The sequence below is a fragment of the Ctenopharyngodon idella genome, chromosome 3 (assembly GCF_019924925.1).
Source record: "Ctenopharyngodon idella isolate HZGC_01 chromosome 3, HZGC01, whole genome shotgun sequence".
In the NCBI taxonomy this organism is placed as follows: domain Eukaryota; kingdom Metazoa; phylum Chordata; class Actinopteri; order Cypriniformes; family Xenocyprididae; genus Ctenopharyngodon; species Ctenopharyngodon idella.
The window spans coordinates 48,692,910-48,709,669 of record NC_067222.1 but is presented as its reverse complement, the minus strand read 5'-3'; the positions used below and the strand labels follow the sequence as shown (position 1 = coordinate 48,709,669).

General features: G+C 39.3%; 1 protein-coding gene across 1 annotated transcript; it reads left to right on the top strand.

Moving 5' to 3' along the window:
• Positions 1 to 10,750: 10,750 nt before the first annotated feature.
• LOC127508883 (uncharacterized) lies at positions 10,751 to 15,733 on the top strand. The gene has a single exon (XM_051887355.1). It carries the CDS (start codon positions 11,012 to 11,014, stop codon positions 11,876 to 11,878), a length of 867 nt encoding a protein of 288 aa, XP_051743315.1. The 5' UTR covers positions 10,751 to 11,011; the 3' UTR covers positions 11,879 to 15,733.
• Positions 15,734 to 16,760: the final 1,027 nt, after the last annotated feature.

Genomic DNA, 16,760 nt, shown 5'->3' with positions numbered 1-16,760 from the left:
GCCTGGATGTCTTTTTAAGACCCACAATCAGTGGAAGCACGGTCACAGACATGACACCTTTTGCATCATCCAGACTGGAAGGAGCTGGGCAAGAGGTGTGAGATAATTGAACCCTATCAAAAGTCAAATTTTTTGAGAGTTTGTGTGCCCATATAATCTTAGTGTAAGTGATAAACAGATTTGGCTTGCTGTCTGCTATAGAGGGGATTGGAGAGGATATTCTACTCGAGCTCCGATTGCCCCCCAATAACAGGCAAAATTGCACAAAAAGGAGGAGAAGAGGAGGAGGAGGGATGCCGAAAGAACTAACAACAGGAAAAGGTAAGATGCTGGTTTTATACCTTGGTATTAACTGGAAGATTAGATGGGCGTACTCCTCCCGAAATTATATTTAATAACTTCACTTCACTTGACTTCACTTTTTGTCTTTTTTAACATGACGTCCAGACATCAGTATGTGAAGTCATGTAGCCACGTCACAACGTGACACCACATGCCATAAATTACCTGACATACCTGTCAATCTGTGAATTATAGAGAGTCATAAATCACTCATAAAAAGTCATAAATCAATCAAAAGTGACCCTAAGTATATGATAACACTACTTACATTGTAAAATATAATGACAAGATAAAGCATAGAGTGAAAAGGTACAACAAGGTAAACAATATAATGAAACCATGCATACATTGTAAAATATAATGAAATCGTACATACAATGTAAAAAGATAGATGATACCCTGTTTAGATCAGCTCTATCTATTATATAACTGATGGTGTATTGCACCTAGAAGATTTACAATCAAAAGACGTTCCCGTAAGTGTTCACGTAATGCTTCGTGAATGATTGCAAAATTATCAAACAAACCACGGAAAGTGTTCTCTATCATCTCGCAAATTCCGTCATCTTGTCTGCTCAGACGGATGCGAATCTCATCTAAAGTGTCATAAATGGTCAGCCTGTTACAAATTTCTTTATGATGTTGATGTAATTTGGTGAGAATTTCTTCATGTTAAATACTTAGTCGATTAATGTAAGGACTGAGGATGAACCAGACAAAAGAATCATTCAGATGATTCTTTTAAAACATAATTCCAGAAACCCAAACTCAGAGAATCTAATTTTGGGCTCCAGTCCATCTACAGAAATACCCTGCTAGGTACTTTTATGACACCCATGCTTCCTGACAGAAGGAGAGGTGACAAACTTAAGCTATTTTTGACAAACCTAATGGTCACCAAGAAGATAAAGAGTCTTTGATCTCCAGATCAAAAGAGACAGAGATAATGCAGATTTGTTTCTCTGAGTTACCTAACTTTACAGAAAAACCAACAAAGACTGTTCTACAACTAAAACTGAATCAAATTGCTCCAAACAATTTGAAATGGACTTATCAAACATCTTTTAACTGCATAAATTTTGTAATATGTCTACACATGCTACATGTGAGCAGTTATGTTTTAGAACACCCACAACTATTGAATGGTTGAATGAAAGTATTTTGTGTCGGATATGTTTTTAATTCTCTTCCTCTCCTCTAAATCATGGCTTGAATGAAATCTGTGTAAAATGTATCACATTCCATTAGAAATTATGTCTAAAACGGTACTCTCTGCCAAAGCCGGCAATTCCAGAGACCGGAAATAACACTTATTTTATGATTGGGGGCAGAGAAAAGCCACCTTTTTAAACAAGACTGTATCTGATTGTCCAGAACTCCTCTCAGAGGTGGGACAAACACCTAAGTTTAAATAGTCATATCCCAAGACAAAGTAAGTAAGCAGAGTAACGTAATGAGTAACCATGGAGTAACAAGAAGAAGAAACAAAGACAAGACCAAGCTGACAAAAGACAGACAAGCAGCTCATTCAAGCCATCCAACTTTCATTCACTTTTCTTTTCTTTTACTTAATTTTCTTTCCCTTTGAGAGTCTTGTGTTCTAAGTTTTGCCGCAAAGTTCAACCAACGACTTTTGCCGCTTTAACTTTAACTCCAACCATGACAAAGAGATTTCCTTTCATTTTGCCAGCAAGCTCAAACGTGATTGGTTTTACCTAACCACCATCCGGACCTGAAAAGACCCTGCAACAAATCATTGACTCGGAAAACCCTTCTCTCCACGCCGACGAGAAGTTTCACATTTAAAGTCGACTCAAGCAAGTACCTCCAGATTCTAACACTGAACTGGTGCATTAAGTTAATGATTCGTTCTGGTCAGGTCTTTGAAGTGCATATTTTGCTAGGAATCCTGTTCATCATATCACTCTCTCTCTTAAAACTCTTTCTTTCTCATTTCCTTTCTTTCTGCAACGCGTATGAATGTGTGTGTTTGTGTTTGTGTTAGATTAGTTTGTGTTAGAATAAATAAAGTCTCTTGTAAATTTTAAAAGAAAGTATCTTGTATTATGTGCTTGTAAAATTTTATGTCTTAAACTGTTGATCTTAAAGTTACCGGGCTCTAATCAGTGTTTTCACGATAGTGGATATTCATATCCGCTACAGAGCTTATTACGACTCGAGCAGCTGAACGCTGGACGATTCAGTTGCTCGGTCGTAAACTAAATGACTCTTTATAATTCCCTATAAATTAATTATTTCATTTGAGCTAATTTTGCTTCTTTCCTTACATTAATCATTTCCATGTATAAAGCTTAATCTACCGGAGCTTCGTGAAATGCAAACGGTGTCTGTGACCTCTCAGCAGCACTTCAGTCTCTCTCACTGGTCCAAGACGAACATTCCCAAGCGTTCAGCTGCGTAATTGTCCAGCTATTCACGTCATCCAAACTCGTGTCTGTATAAACAAAGCCAACAAACAGTTTTTTAAAGTCATAGCTAGTGGGTTATATAAATAAAAAAAATAAAAAAATAAATTAAGAAATAAAATAAATTAAATCATCACATTAAATACTAAATTAAAATAATTAAATTAGGAAATAGTCTTGTAAGAAAACAATTAGCTAGAAAATAAAACAATAAAAAGCGACGCAACACTTTAAAAGATAGTAGAACCCATTATAATCAGTGATATTGTCCACACTGGATGTCACGTGGAAGACAGCTACCAGAATCTACACGAGTTCAATGCTGGGTTTGCACAAAGGCTATTACTGAAAGATGAAGCAGTTCCCGCTTTAAAAGCACAAGCTGCTGTTTATAGGCCCCAACCTGTAAGTATGTTTTATTGTTTGTACATGTCTTTTAAATGTATAGTTTTGTTGCTCATGTCCTTTAAAAGCCATGTTAGCAAAGGTTCTGCTTGACCCTCCTCATTACTGCTATCTGGGTCTGACTCAGGCTCAAATTGATACGGCAATATTGACACCATTATTTACATTTCCACCGAAAGCACGTGAAACTATTGCCTGCAAGAGAACTTAGGCCGTCTGTGGAAAAAATCCCATTTTTGTAACTTGCCACTGTACGCTTAGGCTGTCGGTGGGAGCGACGCAACAAATGTATGCCCAGTTTCTTCTTAAAATCCACAAAGTTCATAAGGTGTCCCCTGACTGCTTATTTTTCACCATAGTCTTCCTCTTATCCACGAGTAGCCTATTGTGTCCCCTAACTGCCCGTGCTTCATCAGAGTGCCGCCTAACCCCACCATTATTCGCCATACTGTTCCACGGGCCCACAGCGGACGCGTTTCAACCGCTGAATGCACAAAAATGCTGGGATTGCCCTTTTGCCCCCTGAATAAAGTTTTTGAGTGGTTGGATTCTGGGAAACATCACCAAATGTGGTGATGTCCCGCCTGTAAGGCTGTCTGTGGATGGTCCGTATTTCACGATCACCATAGTTTTATGAGGTAAATCCTACTGTACATTGCACAGGAAACAATCTAACACTCTGATGTGCATTACAACTATTCATAATGCATTATTAGCCTTGAAATGACCTGTACACGGACTGCATACAGGGGCCCCATCAGATAAGTTGCAGCTGGGATGCTGTTTTCATTACCCACGAAATAGGCTGGAAGGGGACAAAAAAGCACTTTGCGGACCACCATGGTTACCCTGGCAGCATCCCACCTGCCACCCATTCGACAGGGCCCTTGTTGGCTGTCTGTGGATGTTGTGTTTTTGTCTGCCAGCTATTTGAGTGTTTACAACATCGAAAGAGACAAATTTTGTATTTAAAGCTTTTTATTAATTTTATAAAATAAACATTTGGTGTACACATCTTAGTATCTTATATGTAACTACCTTACATATAAATAACTTAAAAATATGAAAACACTTTAAAAATGCTATTAAACTTACACAAACGCACAAACATAAAATTGTGTGTATAGTGTTAGGTTAGACATTTATTCTAAGTCATATCTTTTTTTTTGTTTATTTCTCATCTATACGTTTATGTTGTGTTTTTGGGGATATAAAGTCCTTTTTTACCTATTTACTGCAAAATTCATCAACTACACCTTTAGCATGCATATGAAATATTACATTTTTATATAAAAAAAAAACACATTAATAAAGATCAAAATTAAATATAAGTTGTTTCAGGATATTGATCTAGGTGTTAGAAGCAGAATTCTGCCATCTGTTGGTTGGAAAAAAGCTTGTAGGAATTACAGTTTTAGAAAAAAAGGGACAATTACTTTATCTGGCCAGCAGAGGCCCATAGAGATCCATTCATTATAAAATACATAAAATCAGTATTTTTGTAAAAGTTTCGAATTTTGTGCGTGAATTTTTAGATTTTTGCATGAATTATTTATTTTATTTGTCAATTTCTATAAGAAATGCTCTCTATTGCAGGCATTTCTTATAGATTGCCTGGTACTAGAGCAATACTTATTGCTCTAGTACCAGGCCTTCATTTATGTGTGAAAATTTTCAGATTTATGCAGGAATTATTGTTTTTTTTTTTTTTTTTTTTTGCCACTTTCTCTAAAATGCTTTATATTGCAGTCACACCCCTGTGTGTGTATGTGTGTGTGTTCGTGTTTTTGTGTGTGTATGCGCACGTGTTTGTGTGATCATGTTCATTCCACATTGCTTTTGTGCTCTAGTCCCAGGCCTTCATTTATGTGTGAAAGTTTTCTGATTTATGCAGGAATTATTGATTTTATTTGCCAATTTCTATAAAAATGCTCTCTATTGCAGTCCCACGTGTGTGTGTGAGTGGTCATGTTCATTCCACATTGTATTTGTGCTCTAGAACCAGGCCTTCGTTGTGGTATGAAAATTTTTGGATTTATGCTGGATTTATTGATTTTATTTGACAAAATAAAAAAATCTTATTTTTTCGCATTTCCTGTTCATTTTCAATTGGGGTCATATTGACTCCAAAGACCAGATTAATAAAAAAAAAATTTCACTTTTTTCAATTGTTTCACTTACCCAGCACTTGAAAAAAGTTGACTTGGTCTGCTGCGGTATTCACCAAGCTTCCAGTGACATCAAAGGTTCTTGCCATTGGAATCTGAGGATTTGTTGCTCTCAAACTTGTCAGGTGTTCTTGTGTGACCTTCCACTGAAGGTCCTGGATCAGTTTTGTGACCATGGAAGCCTAAAAGAGTTTAAGAAAACAAACACATGGTAAGGACAGTTGTAATACAAGTGTAATAACATTGTAACAATACATTACCATTAACAGTGCGTTAAAAGAAATGCTAGCATTAAACATTTAATACTTTTTGACACATTTAACAATTTGAATACTATTAATGAACTAGCTTGTGGATTGGGCTAGGGGAGCAGTTGTGAGGCAATACTTACTGTTAGATCTGGGTGTCCCTTGACCAGCTGTCTCTCTATAAATGCAAGTTCCCTGGAACACACAGGACAGCTCAGATTCCTCAACTTCACCCTTCCTCTGGCCCATCTGAGTAATATTTGACACTCCTGGAGGTTTAAAATATGGTGTGCAGACCTCAAATGATGCCTCAAATGCATAACTTTTAAGGAGCACAAAGGGCATTCCAGCACCATCTCTGAATGTGCAAACCAAGTTATTACATTTAAAATTTATCCAAGAATCATGCACAACTGTCAAAGAAAGACTACTTACATTGAAAAAGGTAGAGAGCTTCTTTTGAATTCAGAGGGGTTTCTGCCTGAAGTCATCTCCGAAGAGGAGGAGGAGACTTGCAGGACACACTTGCAAGGTAGGGATGCCTTTGCCGCAGGGCATTTCCGCTTGCCAGAGGTTTGCGACGGCTTGCTCTGACTTATATTCGGACCCTCCAGCGCCTTCTCAAACAGCCTCCAGTGCTCCATGGCCTGCTTCGCCGTCAGGTTGGTGCCGTAAAATTTATCTGCTGTTTTGACGTTATGGCACATAAATTTTGACTTTTACTGGTTAAACGAGAAGAACAGAACATGTACATAAGGTTGTAACGATATAGCTATATTATAGCTGCTGATATATTATAGCTATATTATAGCTGATATATTGTAGCTGCAAAAGAAGGAAAAACATTGAACATGTTGGCCTATATTCAAGAACACCATCCGTGCAGATGCAGGTATGTTCCGTTAATAACTTATTAACGTATGATTTCCGTGATGCAGAGGGAATCCCAGAATCCAGTCATGAAAATGGAATTTACAGTATAACGCAGATGTCACACAAAATGCGCGATTTGAAGGACTGATGAATAAAACGAAAGCAGAGCTGTATCAAATTGCGACATGGTCTAGGGTCTGTGAATATTAAAGCGCAAAAAGACTGCTGTATAAATATATCTGTTTGTTTTGCGTGTCTCTGTGTGAATGGTCGGCTCCATTTTGTGTACTACATACTCAAGTAGGCACGTCACTCATATTGTTTTCAGTGTTTGCCGGCTCACTATAGGAGGACATGAACACAAACGTATCCAAGGCTGCTCTGAGAAAACGCTTAAAGGGGGGGTGTAATGCTATTTTATGCATTCTGACTTATTTACACTGTTAAAGAGTTGCATTCTCATGCTAAACATGGGCAAAGTTTCAAAACACGAGTTGGACGTGTGACGGAGTATTTCTGTGCCAAATCCACTACCGGTTTCGTTACAGGTTTCGGAGAGTTTTTTTTTTCGAGTATGGCCTGTATGATGTCAAAAGAGAGCGGAATTCCTTGTATAGGCAGTTCTCCCTGATAAGCTGTACACACATATCACCCAGAGCAAGAGCAAGAGCACGCCCATCAACGCGTTTCATTAGGGATACAGAAGCCGAGAGATTTTTCAACATTGGCTGTGTCCCAATTCAGGGGCTGCACCGTTTGAAGGCTGCATAATTCATCAAGGCAGTCTCATTTAAGAAAATGAACCATTAGATTGCAACGTAAGAAAGAAATTACAGTATTTTACACCTCACAAAAATACTGGTATGAATCAAACCAGAATTTCTGAATTTTAATCAATTTAATAATGATAAATATGTTATTAAATTAATTAGTTTTTGATTATTGAAATTTGAATAAACAAAACAAATGAATGCTTTTGTTTGTTATAATAAAGCATTTGTTCAACCAAAAAAGAACCAAATTGATCATTTTATCTGATGATAATCATAATAATTGTTTGTTAAATACCGTATACTGTGAAACCGTGATATTTTTTTTGAGGCGATTATCATACTGTAATCTTACTACCGTAGTTATGATGATGTAAACACAATTACATATGTAAAATATTATGTCTGTGCACTCACTTAGTTTGATTCTCAATCACACTGAGAACTGAACGAGACCTGTGTGCCCCTGTGTAAGGTGCTGGTGAAGGCGATCGTGACACAGCCACATTCCTAAACAAAAAAAAAAACAAAAAAACTGTTAGCATACATTGTCCAAAGTAAACTGATGGTCAATTAGTGGGTATGGACGCACAATGGCCCTCATTTATCAAATGAACTTAGAAACCAGCGTACACTGGAACAGAAAAATCCGCTTACGACAATGCTCATGTGTGATTCATTAAACTTTCGTATATGGCCAATTCCGTCGCACGAATGAACGGGTGTTGATAAATGTGGCGGCTGAAAACAATTGTCATTTGAATATCACGCCCCTATAAATTCATTAATTAGAAGTCCTGCCCCCAGACTTTACAACATGGAGAAATGAAACCCGGCCAAGAAAAGGAATTTTTCTGATCTGGAGATTGAAACGCTAACGACACAAGTTCAAAATCACAGCCTTGTACTATTCGGGAGTTTAAAGAGTGGCATCAAAGGAGGTCAGAAGAACACATTTTGGAAAAAAATCACTGATGTGGTCAACAGTGTTGGCATAGAGAGCCGAACACCAGCTGAGGTTTGAAATTTTAATTGTTTTTCAATAAAAGTAATGACCCATAACATTGTATCAGTGCATTAAACAGTAAATACAACAATTGTTTATAGTACGTCCAAAAATTATTACATTTAGGTAAAGAAGAAATAGTCAGACTTGAGGCTCGCTACCAAAAGGTGTGTTGCGGTCCTGAAACGCAGCATAACAGAGACTGGAGGAGGCCAGCCAGACTCCAGCCTTGTTCTGACGCCAATTGAAGAGCGCGTAGCTGCGCTTATCGGCTCGGCTTCAAGACACAGACACACCAGTATCCGAGCAGCCACCATGTGCAACAGAGGCAGCCCCACAAAGCCAGGTAAGCGGTGACTCGCAGCATGTGACCTCCATCCCCCGAACTGGCACAACACCAGGACCATGGGTTCTGATGGCGGAGGTCCTAGAAAAACAGACCGAAATATGTCGTTTAATGGCAGAAATAAATAGTTCACTCATTGCAATAAAAGACACACTGAAAAAAATAAATGACAACATAAAACATGCCTCACATTTATAAAAACCCTTCTATAAACCACCTGTATTGTTTGAATTACTGTTACTTACAAGCTAGAAACGCATATTGACTGCCTCTCTTCTTTGTATTGCCCTTAGCTAGGGCTGTGCTGGGCAAGGTTGTCTGGGCATCGGAGGGTTTGCCAGTGGGGTAACCAGGTACTCTGTGAGGGGGTAACCCTTATCACCTTTTTTTTTAAAGAATTGGGAAAAATGTGTTGGGTCGTTTGCATACCTTTACAATAATTTAAAAATAGTTACACCAAGGAGGTGACGCTGGCCTTGCAGTGCGCCCTGCTGCAGTCGCATCCCTATGCGACTGTTCTGGAAAATGAAAGAATCATGCGTACCCCCTGGCCACCGGGCAACCATGTTCAAGAGGGACAGTTTGACATCACAAATTATCTGCACGTTTATGGAATGGAAGTTTTTGCAGTTGATGTATGCGTAGTCATTCACTGAGTGTGGCTTCAGGCGCACATGGGTACAGTCAATTGCACCAATTACATTAGGGAACCCAGCAATTTCATAAAACTCTGTCTTAATCACAGTTTGCTCAGCATTGTCATATGGAAACTGAATGTATTGATGAGAAAGTGATCTGATTGCTCCCAACACTGCTGGCATCATTTTGCTGATGGTTGGCTGTGATATACCGGACCTATCCCCGATCTCCCTCTGAAAGCTCCCGGTGGCCAAAAACCCAATACGGAGAGTACCGGCACAGGCACAGGTGGCTTCTCCCCTTAAATAGGGTTCCAAACTGTTGCATAATTCAATAAGAAGATGCCTTGGTAGGCAAAAGCGACTTAAAAGCTAGTCGTCTCCATAAAGAGATCCCTACGGTCCCGAAAAACCTTCTCACATCTTAGAGGCGCATGGAGGTCTTCCAACAAAGCAAGATCTGCCATTTTTGAGATCTGAAATGAGTCAAAGTTTCTTGTTATATAGGTGATGGAATGAAAACCTAACCAATCACACCGCAAATACATTAGTCCATTGCTTTCAATTGTTTAATTATATTTGGTTTAATTATGTCATCAATGAGAAATTAATTTAGTGATAGGTTATGACACTTTCCCTTACAAAAAATTGACATTTGTAAATTATGTGGCTTCATATTCATATAATTCCAGTTAAAAATGCTGTCATAATAACAATCCTCCAACACAATTCGTCTGTTGTGCCGGTTCAAAAACTTGCTTACACGAGCTGAAACCTGACGTGAGATTTGATCATAGCCACCGCTCACACTAAATGCCAAATTTTGCATGGAAACGAGCGTACCCACAGTTTTCTGGCATACGATCGTTTGATAAATGAGGGCCTATGTATGTATCTGTTGATAATAGCTCAATGGGCTGTCTCAGCTCATTACAGATAATAAAGTGAGAAGGAAAAGTCGGTATCTCTCCTTGGTTTCAAACGGTTTACATAAGCTGAGAATATTTGTTTTTGATTTGTATTACTTCATTAATTGAGCTACATCAAGTTAATTTGATTAACTGATTCAAATATTTATGATTAATTATTAATATGTTCCCTTTCGAGCTAATTCGCTACACAATTCTATTTGATATGAACATAATATTTTAAGAGCTTAGGTTAAAATAAAAAAAAAAGTATACTGTTTACTCAGGTAAAAGGAATCTAAGTGACTTTTTTTCTTTCAAATTGCAATATGCAGGAATCAACCACACAAATTTTGCATCAGGTGCATATTCTACATCAATGTGCATCAGTCAGAAGACATACAGAGGTGTACAGAGTACCTGACCATATGTGGGTAACCATATACACTGGACAAAATTATAAACGTGTATACTCACACTTTGAGTAGGCCTATGATATGCCACAACTCACATGTGTGACATATCAAGATGCTGATTATGACTTACGCTCCTGTCGATTGCTCCGATTTTGCTCCTGTCGATTGCTCCTGTCTGCCTCACTGCTCAGATTGGTTTGCGTCTGTAACTCCGTATAGCCTTGTTTTGAATCTCTTACTTTTATTCATTGTTGCTTATTTTTTTATTACCGTATATGTATTATTGCCTACCACACTAATCTGACGTCGCTAGCTTGTAATATTTGAATCTAAATCGCTGTTACAACGCATTTGCATTTGCAGCGCTAGCTTGTTAACTTGTTAACAGTCGCTCGCGCGCTCCTTTTTCAACGCGTTCTTCAAACAGCTGTGGTAAGTCGGATCAGTCTACAAACACGGTGAGTCATGTCATCCTCTCCCAGCATTGCTACCTGTTCCATTTGCCACATGTTTACCATAGCTCTCTCTGTCAGTGATGAGGGATTTACATGTCATAAATGTAGGGAAATAGTCAGGCTGACAGAGAGAATCTCAGAATTAGAGACACGCATCCAAACTTTAATCGAGGATAGTAAGAATGCAAGGGCTTCAGATACTGTTTTGGATGCGACTAGCTTAGTGAACTCTGTACATTGTTCGGTTCCGGCTGTAGAGCCCGCACAGCAGGGCACTTGGGTAACGGTGAGGCGGCCTAGCCGCGGAAAACACCACTCTTCCGTTCCAATAAGAACATCAAACAGGTTCTCCCCACTCAGTGATACACCCACTGAGAATCCTGTTGAAAGTGCCCTAGTTATTGGCGATTCTATTACACGGAACGTGAAAATAGAGACACCAGCCACCATAGTCACATGTTTGCCGGGAGCCAGAGCACCTGACATCAAAGCAAATTTAAAAGTGCTGGCTAATGCTAATCGTAAATACTCTAAGATTATTATTCACGTCGGCACTAATGATGTTCGACTTCGCCAGTCGGAGATCACTAAAATTAACATTAAAGAGGTGTGTGAACTCGCAAGTACAATGTCAGGAGAAGTAATTTGCTCTGGCCCCCTTCCTGTTCGTCGGAGTGATGAGATAGTTAGCAGATTATCATCACTCAATGGCTGGCTATCTAAGTGGTGTCCGCAAAATAATATAGGTTTCATAGATAATTGGAAAAGTTTTTGGGGCAGACCTGACCTGTTAAAAAGAGATGGTATTCATCCCTCCCGGGATGGTGCTGCTCTTCTCTCTAGTAATATGGCACATAGTCTTAGAACTGAAACATGACAAACTGGGGCCCAGGTCAGAAAGCAGCAGACAAACTGGCTAAACCGACCGTCTGCTAGCTGCCTCACGTTACAGAAGTCAGAAAATTCAGATAACTCTCAACACATAGAAACTCTTACACCTAGATATTTTCAAATAGAGACTGTGTCTGTACCCCGAATTAGTAAAAACAAAAAACTTCCAAACCCATTTAATGGTAAAAATTTAATTGATGTTCAACAAATAAAAAATAGAGATAATAATGCTAAACAAATGATAAAACTCGGGTTGTTAAATATTAGATCCCTTTCTTCAAAATCACTTATTGTTAATGATATTATCAAAGATAATAATCTAGATGTGCTGTGTTTGACAGAAACTTGGCTAAAACCGGACGATTACATTACTTTAAATGAGTCTAGTCCTCAAGGTTATGATTATCGACACAATGCCCGTCAGAAAGGCAAAGGGGGAGGTGTTGCTGTAATCTATAGTAATATTTACAGTATTAGTCAGAAGTCTTTCAAATATAATTCCTTCGAAACTATGGTACTTTACGTAACATTATGTAAGTTGACATTTGTGCTGGCTACTGTATACAGGCCACCAGGACACAATACAGACTTTATCAAAGAATTTGCTGACTTTCTATCAGAGTTAGTACTAGCTGCAGGTAAAGTCCTTGTTGTTGGTGATTTTAATATTCATGTAGATAATAAAAAAGACGCATTAGGATTGGCATTTGCAGATATTCTAAACTCTATTGGTGTTAGACAACATGTGTCAGGACCCACTCATTGTCATAATCATACTTTAGATCTAATATTGTCACATGGAATCGATATTGATGCTGTTGAAATTCTGCAGCAGAGTGACGACATCTCAGATCATTATCTAGTCTCGTGTATACTACATTTAGTCAAGGCGGCTAAACTGCCTCCATGCCATAAATATGGTAGAACCATCACTTCTACCACTAAAGATTGCTTTATAAATAATCTTCCTGATCATTTTCATCGCCTTAGCATACCAGACAGCTTAGAAGACCTCGATGTTGCAACAGAAACTATTGCCTCTGTCTTTTCCAGCACATTAGACTCAGTTGCTCCTTTGCGTTTAAAAAAGATTAAGGAAATTAATCCAATGCCATGGTACAATGACCACACTCGGGCCCTAAAGTTAGCAGCCAGAAAAATGGAGCGCAGCTGGAAGAAATCAAAACTAGAAGTATTTCGTATTTCGTGGAGAGAGAGAATGATTGAGTACAGAAAGGCCTTAAAATCTGCTAGATCTGCCTATTTTTCAAAACTCTTAGAAGAAAATAAACACAACCCTAGGTATTTATTTGATACAGTGGCTAAATTAACAAGAAATAAAGCTTCAACTTCTGATGTTTCCAAAGAGCACAGCAGTAATGACTTTATGAACTTCTTTACTTGCAAGATTGATAATATTAGAGAAAAAATAATAACCATGCAACCGTCTACTACAGTATCGTGTCAGATAGTGCATTGTAGTGTCCCTGAGGAAAAATTCAATTCATTTACTGCTTTAGGAGAGGAAGAATTGTCTAAACTTGTTAAATCATCAAAATCAACAACATGTATGTTAGACCCTATACCGACTAAGCTATTGAAAGAAATGCTTCCAGAGGTCATAGACCCTCTTCTCAATATCGTCAATTCATCTTTATCATTAGGATACGTACCAAAAACTTTTAAGCTGGCTATTATTAAACCTCTTATTAAAAAACCACAACTTGATCCTAGAGAATTAGTCAATTACAGGCCGATCTCAAATCTCACTTTTCTGTCAAAAATACTAGAAAAGGCAGTATCATCACAGCTATGTTCCTTTTTAGAAAGAAATGGTATCTGTGAGGATTTCCAGTCAGGATTTAGACCGTACCATAGTACTGAGACTGCTCTCATTAGAGTTACTAATGATTTGCTCTTATCATCAGATCGTGGTTGTATCTCTCTATTAGTGTTACTGGATCTTAGTGCAGCATTTGACACTATTGATCACAATATTCTTTTAAATAGACTCGAAAATTATGTTGGCATTAGTGGAATTGCATTGTCATGGTTCAAATCATACTTATCTGACCGTTATCAGTTTGTAGTAGTAAACGAAGACATGTCATATCGATCACAAGTTCAATATGGAGTACCACAAGGCTCAGTACTAGGACCGTTACTGTTCACTCTGTACATGCTACCCTTGGGAGATATCATTAGGAAGCATGGCGTTAGTTTTCACTGTTACGCTGATGATACTCAGCTCTATATTTCTTCGCGCCCTGACGAAACTTACCAATTCACAAAATTAACGGAGTGCATAGCTGATATAAAAAATTGGATGACCAGTAATTTCCTACTACTAAATTCAGAAAAAACAGAGATTCTAATTTTTGGACCAAAAACTTCTTCACGTAATAACCTAGAATATTGTCTAACACTTGATGGCTGCTCTGTTAAGTCTTCGTCGTCAGTTAGGAACCTGGGTGTGCTCTTTGATACCAATCTTTCATTTGAAGGCCATGTTACTAGCATCTGTAAAACCGCATTCTTCCATCTTAAAAATATATCTAAACTACGACATATGCTCTCAATGAAAAATGCAGAACAGTTAGTTCATGCGTTCATGACCTCAAGGCTAGATTACTGTAACGCTCTACTGGGTGGTTGTTCTGCTCGCCTGATAAATAAACTACAGCTCGTACAAAATGCAGCAGCTAGAGTTCTTACTAGAACCAGGAAGTATGACCATATTAGCCCAGTTCTGTCAACACTGCATTGGCTTCCTGTTAAACATCGTATAGATTTTAAAATCTTGCTAATTACTTACAAAGCACTAAATGGTTTAGCTCCCCAGTACCTGAGCGAGCTCCTAATTCATTATAGTCCTTCACGTCTATTGCGATCTCAGAATTCAGGCCAGCTGATAATACCTAGAATATCAAAATCAACTGCAGGTGGTAGATCCTTCTCCTATTTGGCACCTAAACTCTGGAACAATCTTCCTAGCATTGTTCGGGAAGCAGACACACTCTGTCAGTTTAAATCTAGACTAAAAACGCATCTCTTTAACCTGGCATACACATAACACATTACCAATTTATATTTCCAAATCCGTTAAAGGATTATTAGGCTGCATAAATTAGGTCAGCCGGAACCGGGAACAATTCCTATAACACCTGATGTACTCGTTACATCAGAAGAAGAATGGCATCTACGCTAATATTAGTCTTTCTGTTTATCCCGAGGTTCACCGTAGTCAACCGGATCCGGGCCGTATCCAGGTGAGACCAAGGACCTGCACCTTGACACGACCACAACGCAGCCCTGAAGTATCAGCAGAGATTGAGTCAACTAGATCATCCCCTGTGAAGGCCTCATCGACACGACAGCCACGACACAGTTCCTCAACAACCGTCCATACCGGCGTGATGAATACGATCCTCAATTGGATGGAACTGAAATAAATACTTTTAATGTTGCGATCCTATTGGACTTATGATAGCAACCTGAATTGTAACAAAGCACTGTTGGCCAGAGGAGAACTGGCACCCCGACTAAGCCTGGTTTCTCCCAAGGTTTTTTTCTCCATTTTAACACCAATTTGCCACTTGTCTGCCACCTGATGTCACCTGATGGAGTTTGGGTTCCTTGCCGCTGTCGCCTCTGGCTTGCTTAGTTGGGGACACTTGACTTGACATTTTGATATTCAACAGTGCTTTTGATCTGCCTGCATTGACACTATTCTTTAAGAGCTGCTGTGCAGTCAAACAATGTACCAGTTATCAATGTAAAGCTGCTTTGACACAATCTACATTGTAAAAAGCGCTATATAAATAAAGGTGACTTGACTTGACTTGATTAGACAGCATGATTATTGCACAGGTGTGCCTTAGGCTGGCCACAATAAAAGGCCATTCTAAAACGTGCAGTTTTATCACATAGCACAATGCCACAGATGTCGCAAGTTTTGAGGGAGCGTGCAATTGGCATGCTGACTGCAGGAACGTCCACCAGAGCTGTTGCCTATGAATTGAATGTTCATTTCTCTACCATAAGCCGTCTCCAAAGGTGTTTCAGAGAATTTGGCAGTACATCCAACCGGCCTCACAACCGCAGACCACGTGTAATCACACCAGCCCAGGACCTCCACATCCAGCATCTTCACCTCCAAGATCATCTGAGACCAGCCACCCGGACAGCTGCTGCAACAATCGGTTTGCATAACCAAAGGATTTCTGCACAAACTGTCAGAAACCATCTCAGGGAAGCTCATCTGCATGCTCGTCGTCCTCATCGGGGTCTCGACCTGACTGCAGTTCGTCGTAGTAACCGACTTGAGTGGGCAAATGCTCACATTCGATGGCGTCTGGCACTTTGGAGAGGTGTTCTCTTCACGGATGAATCCCGGTTTTCACTGTACAGGGCAGATGGCAGACAGCATGTATGGCATCGTGTGGGTGAGCGGTTTGCTGATGTCAACGTTGTGGATCGAGTGGCCCATGGTGGCGGTGGGGTTATGGTATGGGCAGGCGTATGTTATGGACAACAAACACAGGTGCATTTTATTGATGGCATTTTGAATGCACAGAGATACTGTGACAAGATCCTGAGGCCCATTGATGTGCCATTCATCCACGACCATAACCTCATGTTGCAGCATGATAATGCACGGCCCCATGTTGCAAGGATCTGTACACAATTCCTGGAAGCTGAAAATATCCCAGTTCTTGCATGGCCAGCATACTCACCGGACATGTCACCCATTGAGCATGTTTGGGATGCTCTGGATCGGCGGATAAGACAGCATGTTCCAGTTCCTGCCAATATCCAGCAACTTCGCACAGCCATTGAAGAGGAGTGGACCAACAATCCACAGGCCA

Coding starts and splice junctions, on each gene's coding strand:
- LOC127508883 (XM_051887355.1), top strand. CDS start 11,012: ATGTCATCCTCTCCCAGCATTGCTACCTGTTCCATTTGCCACATGTTT.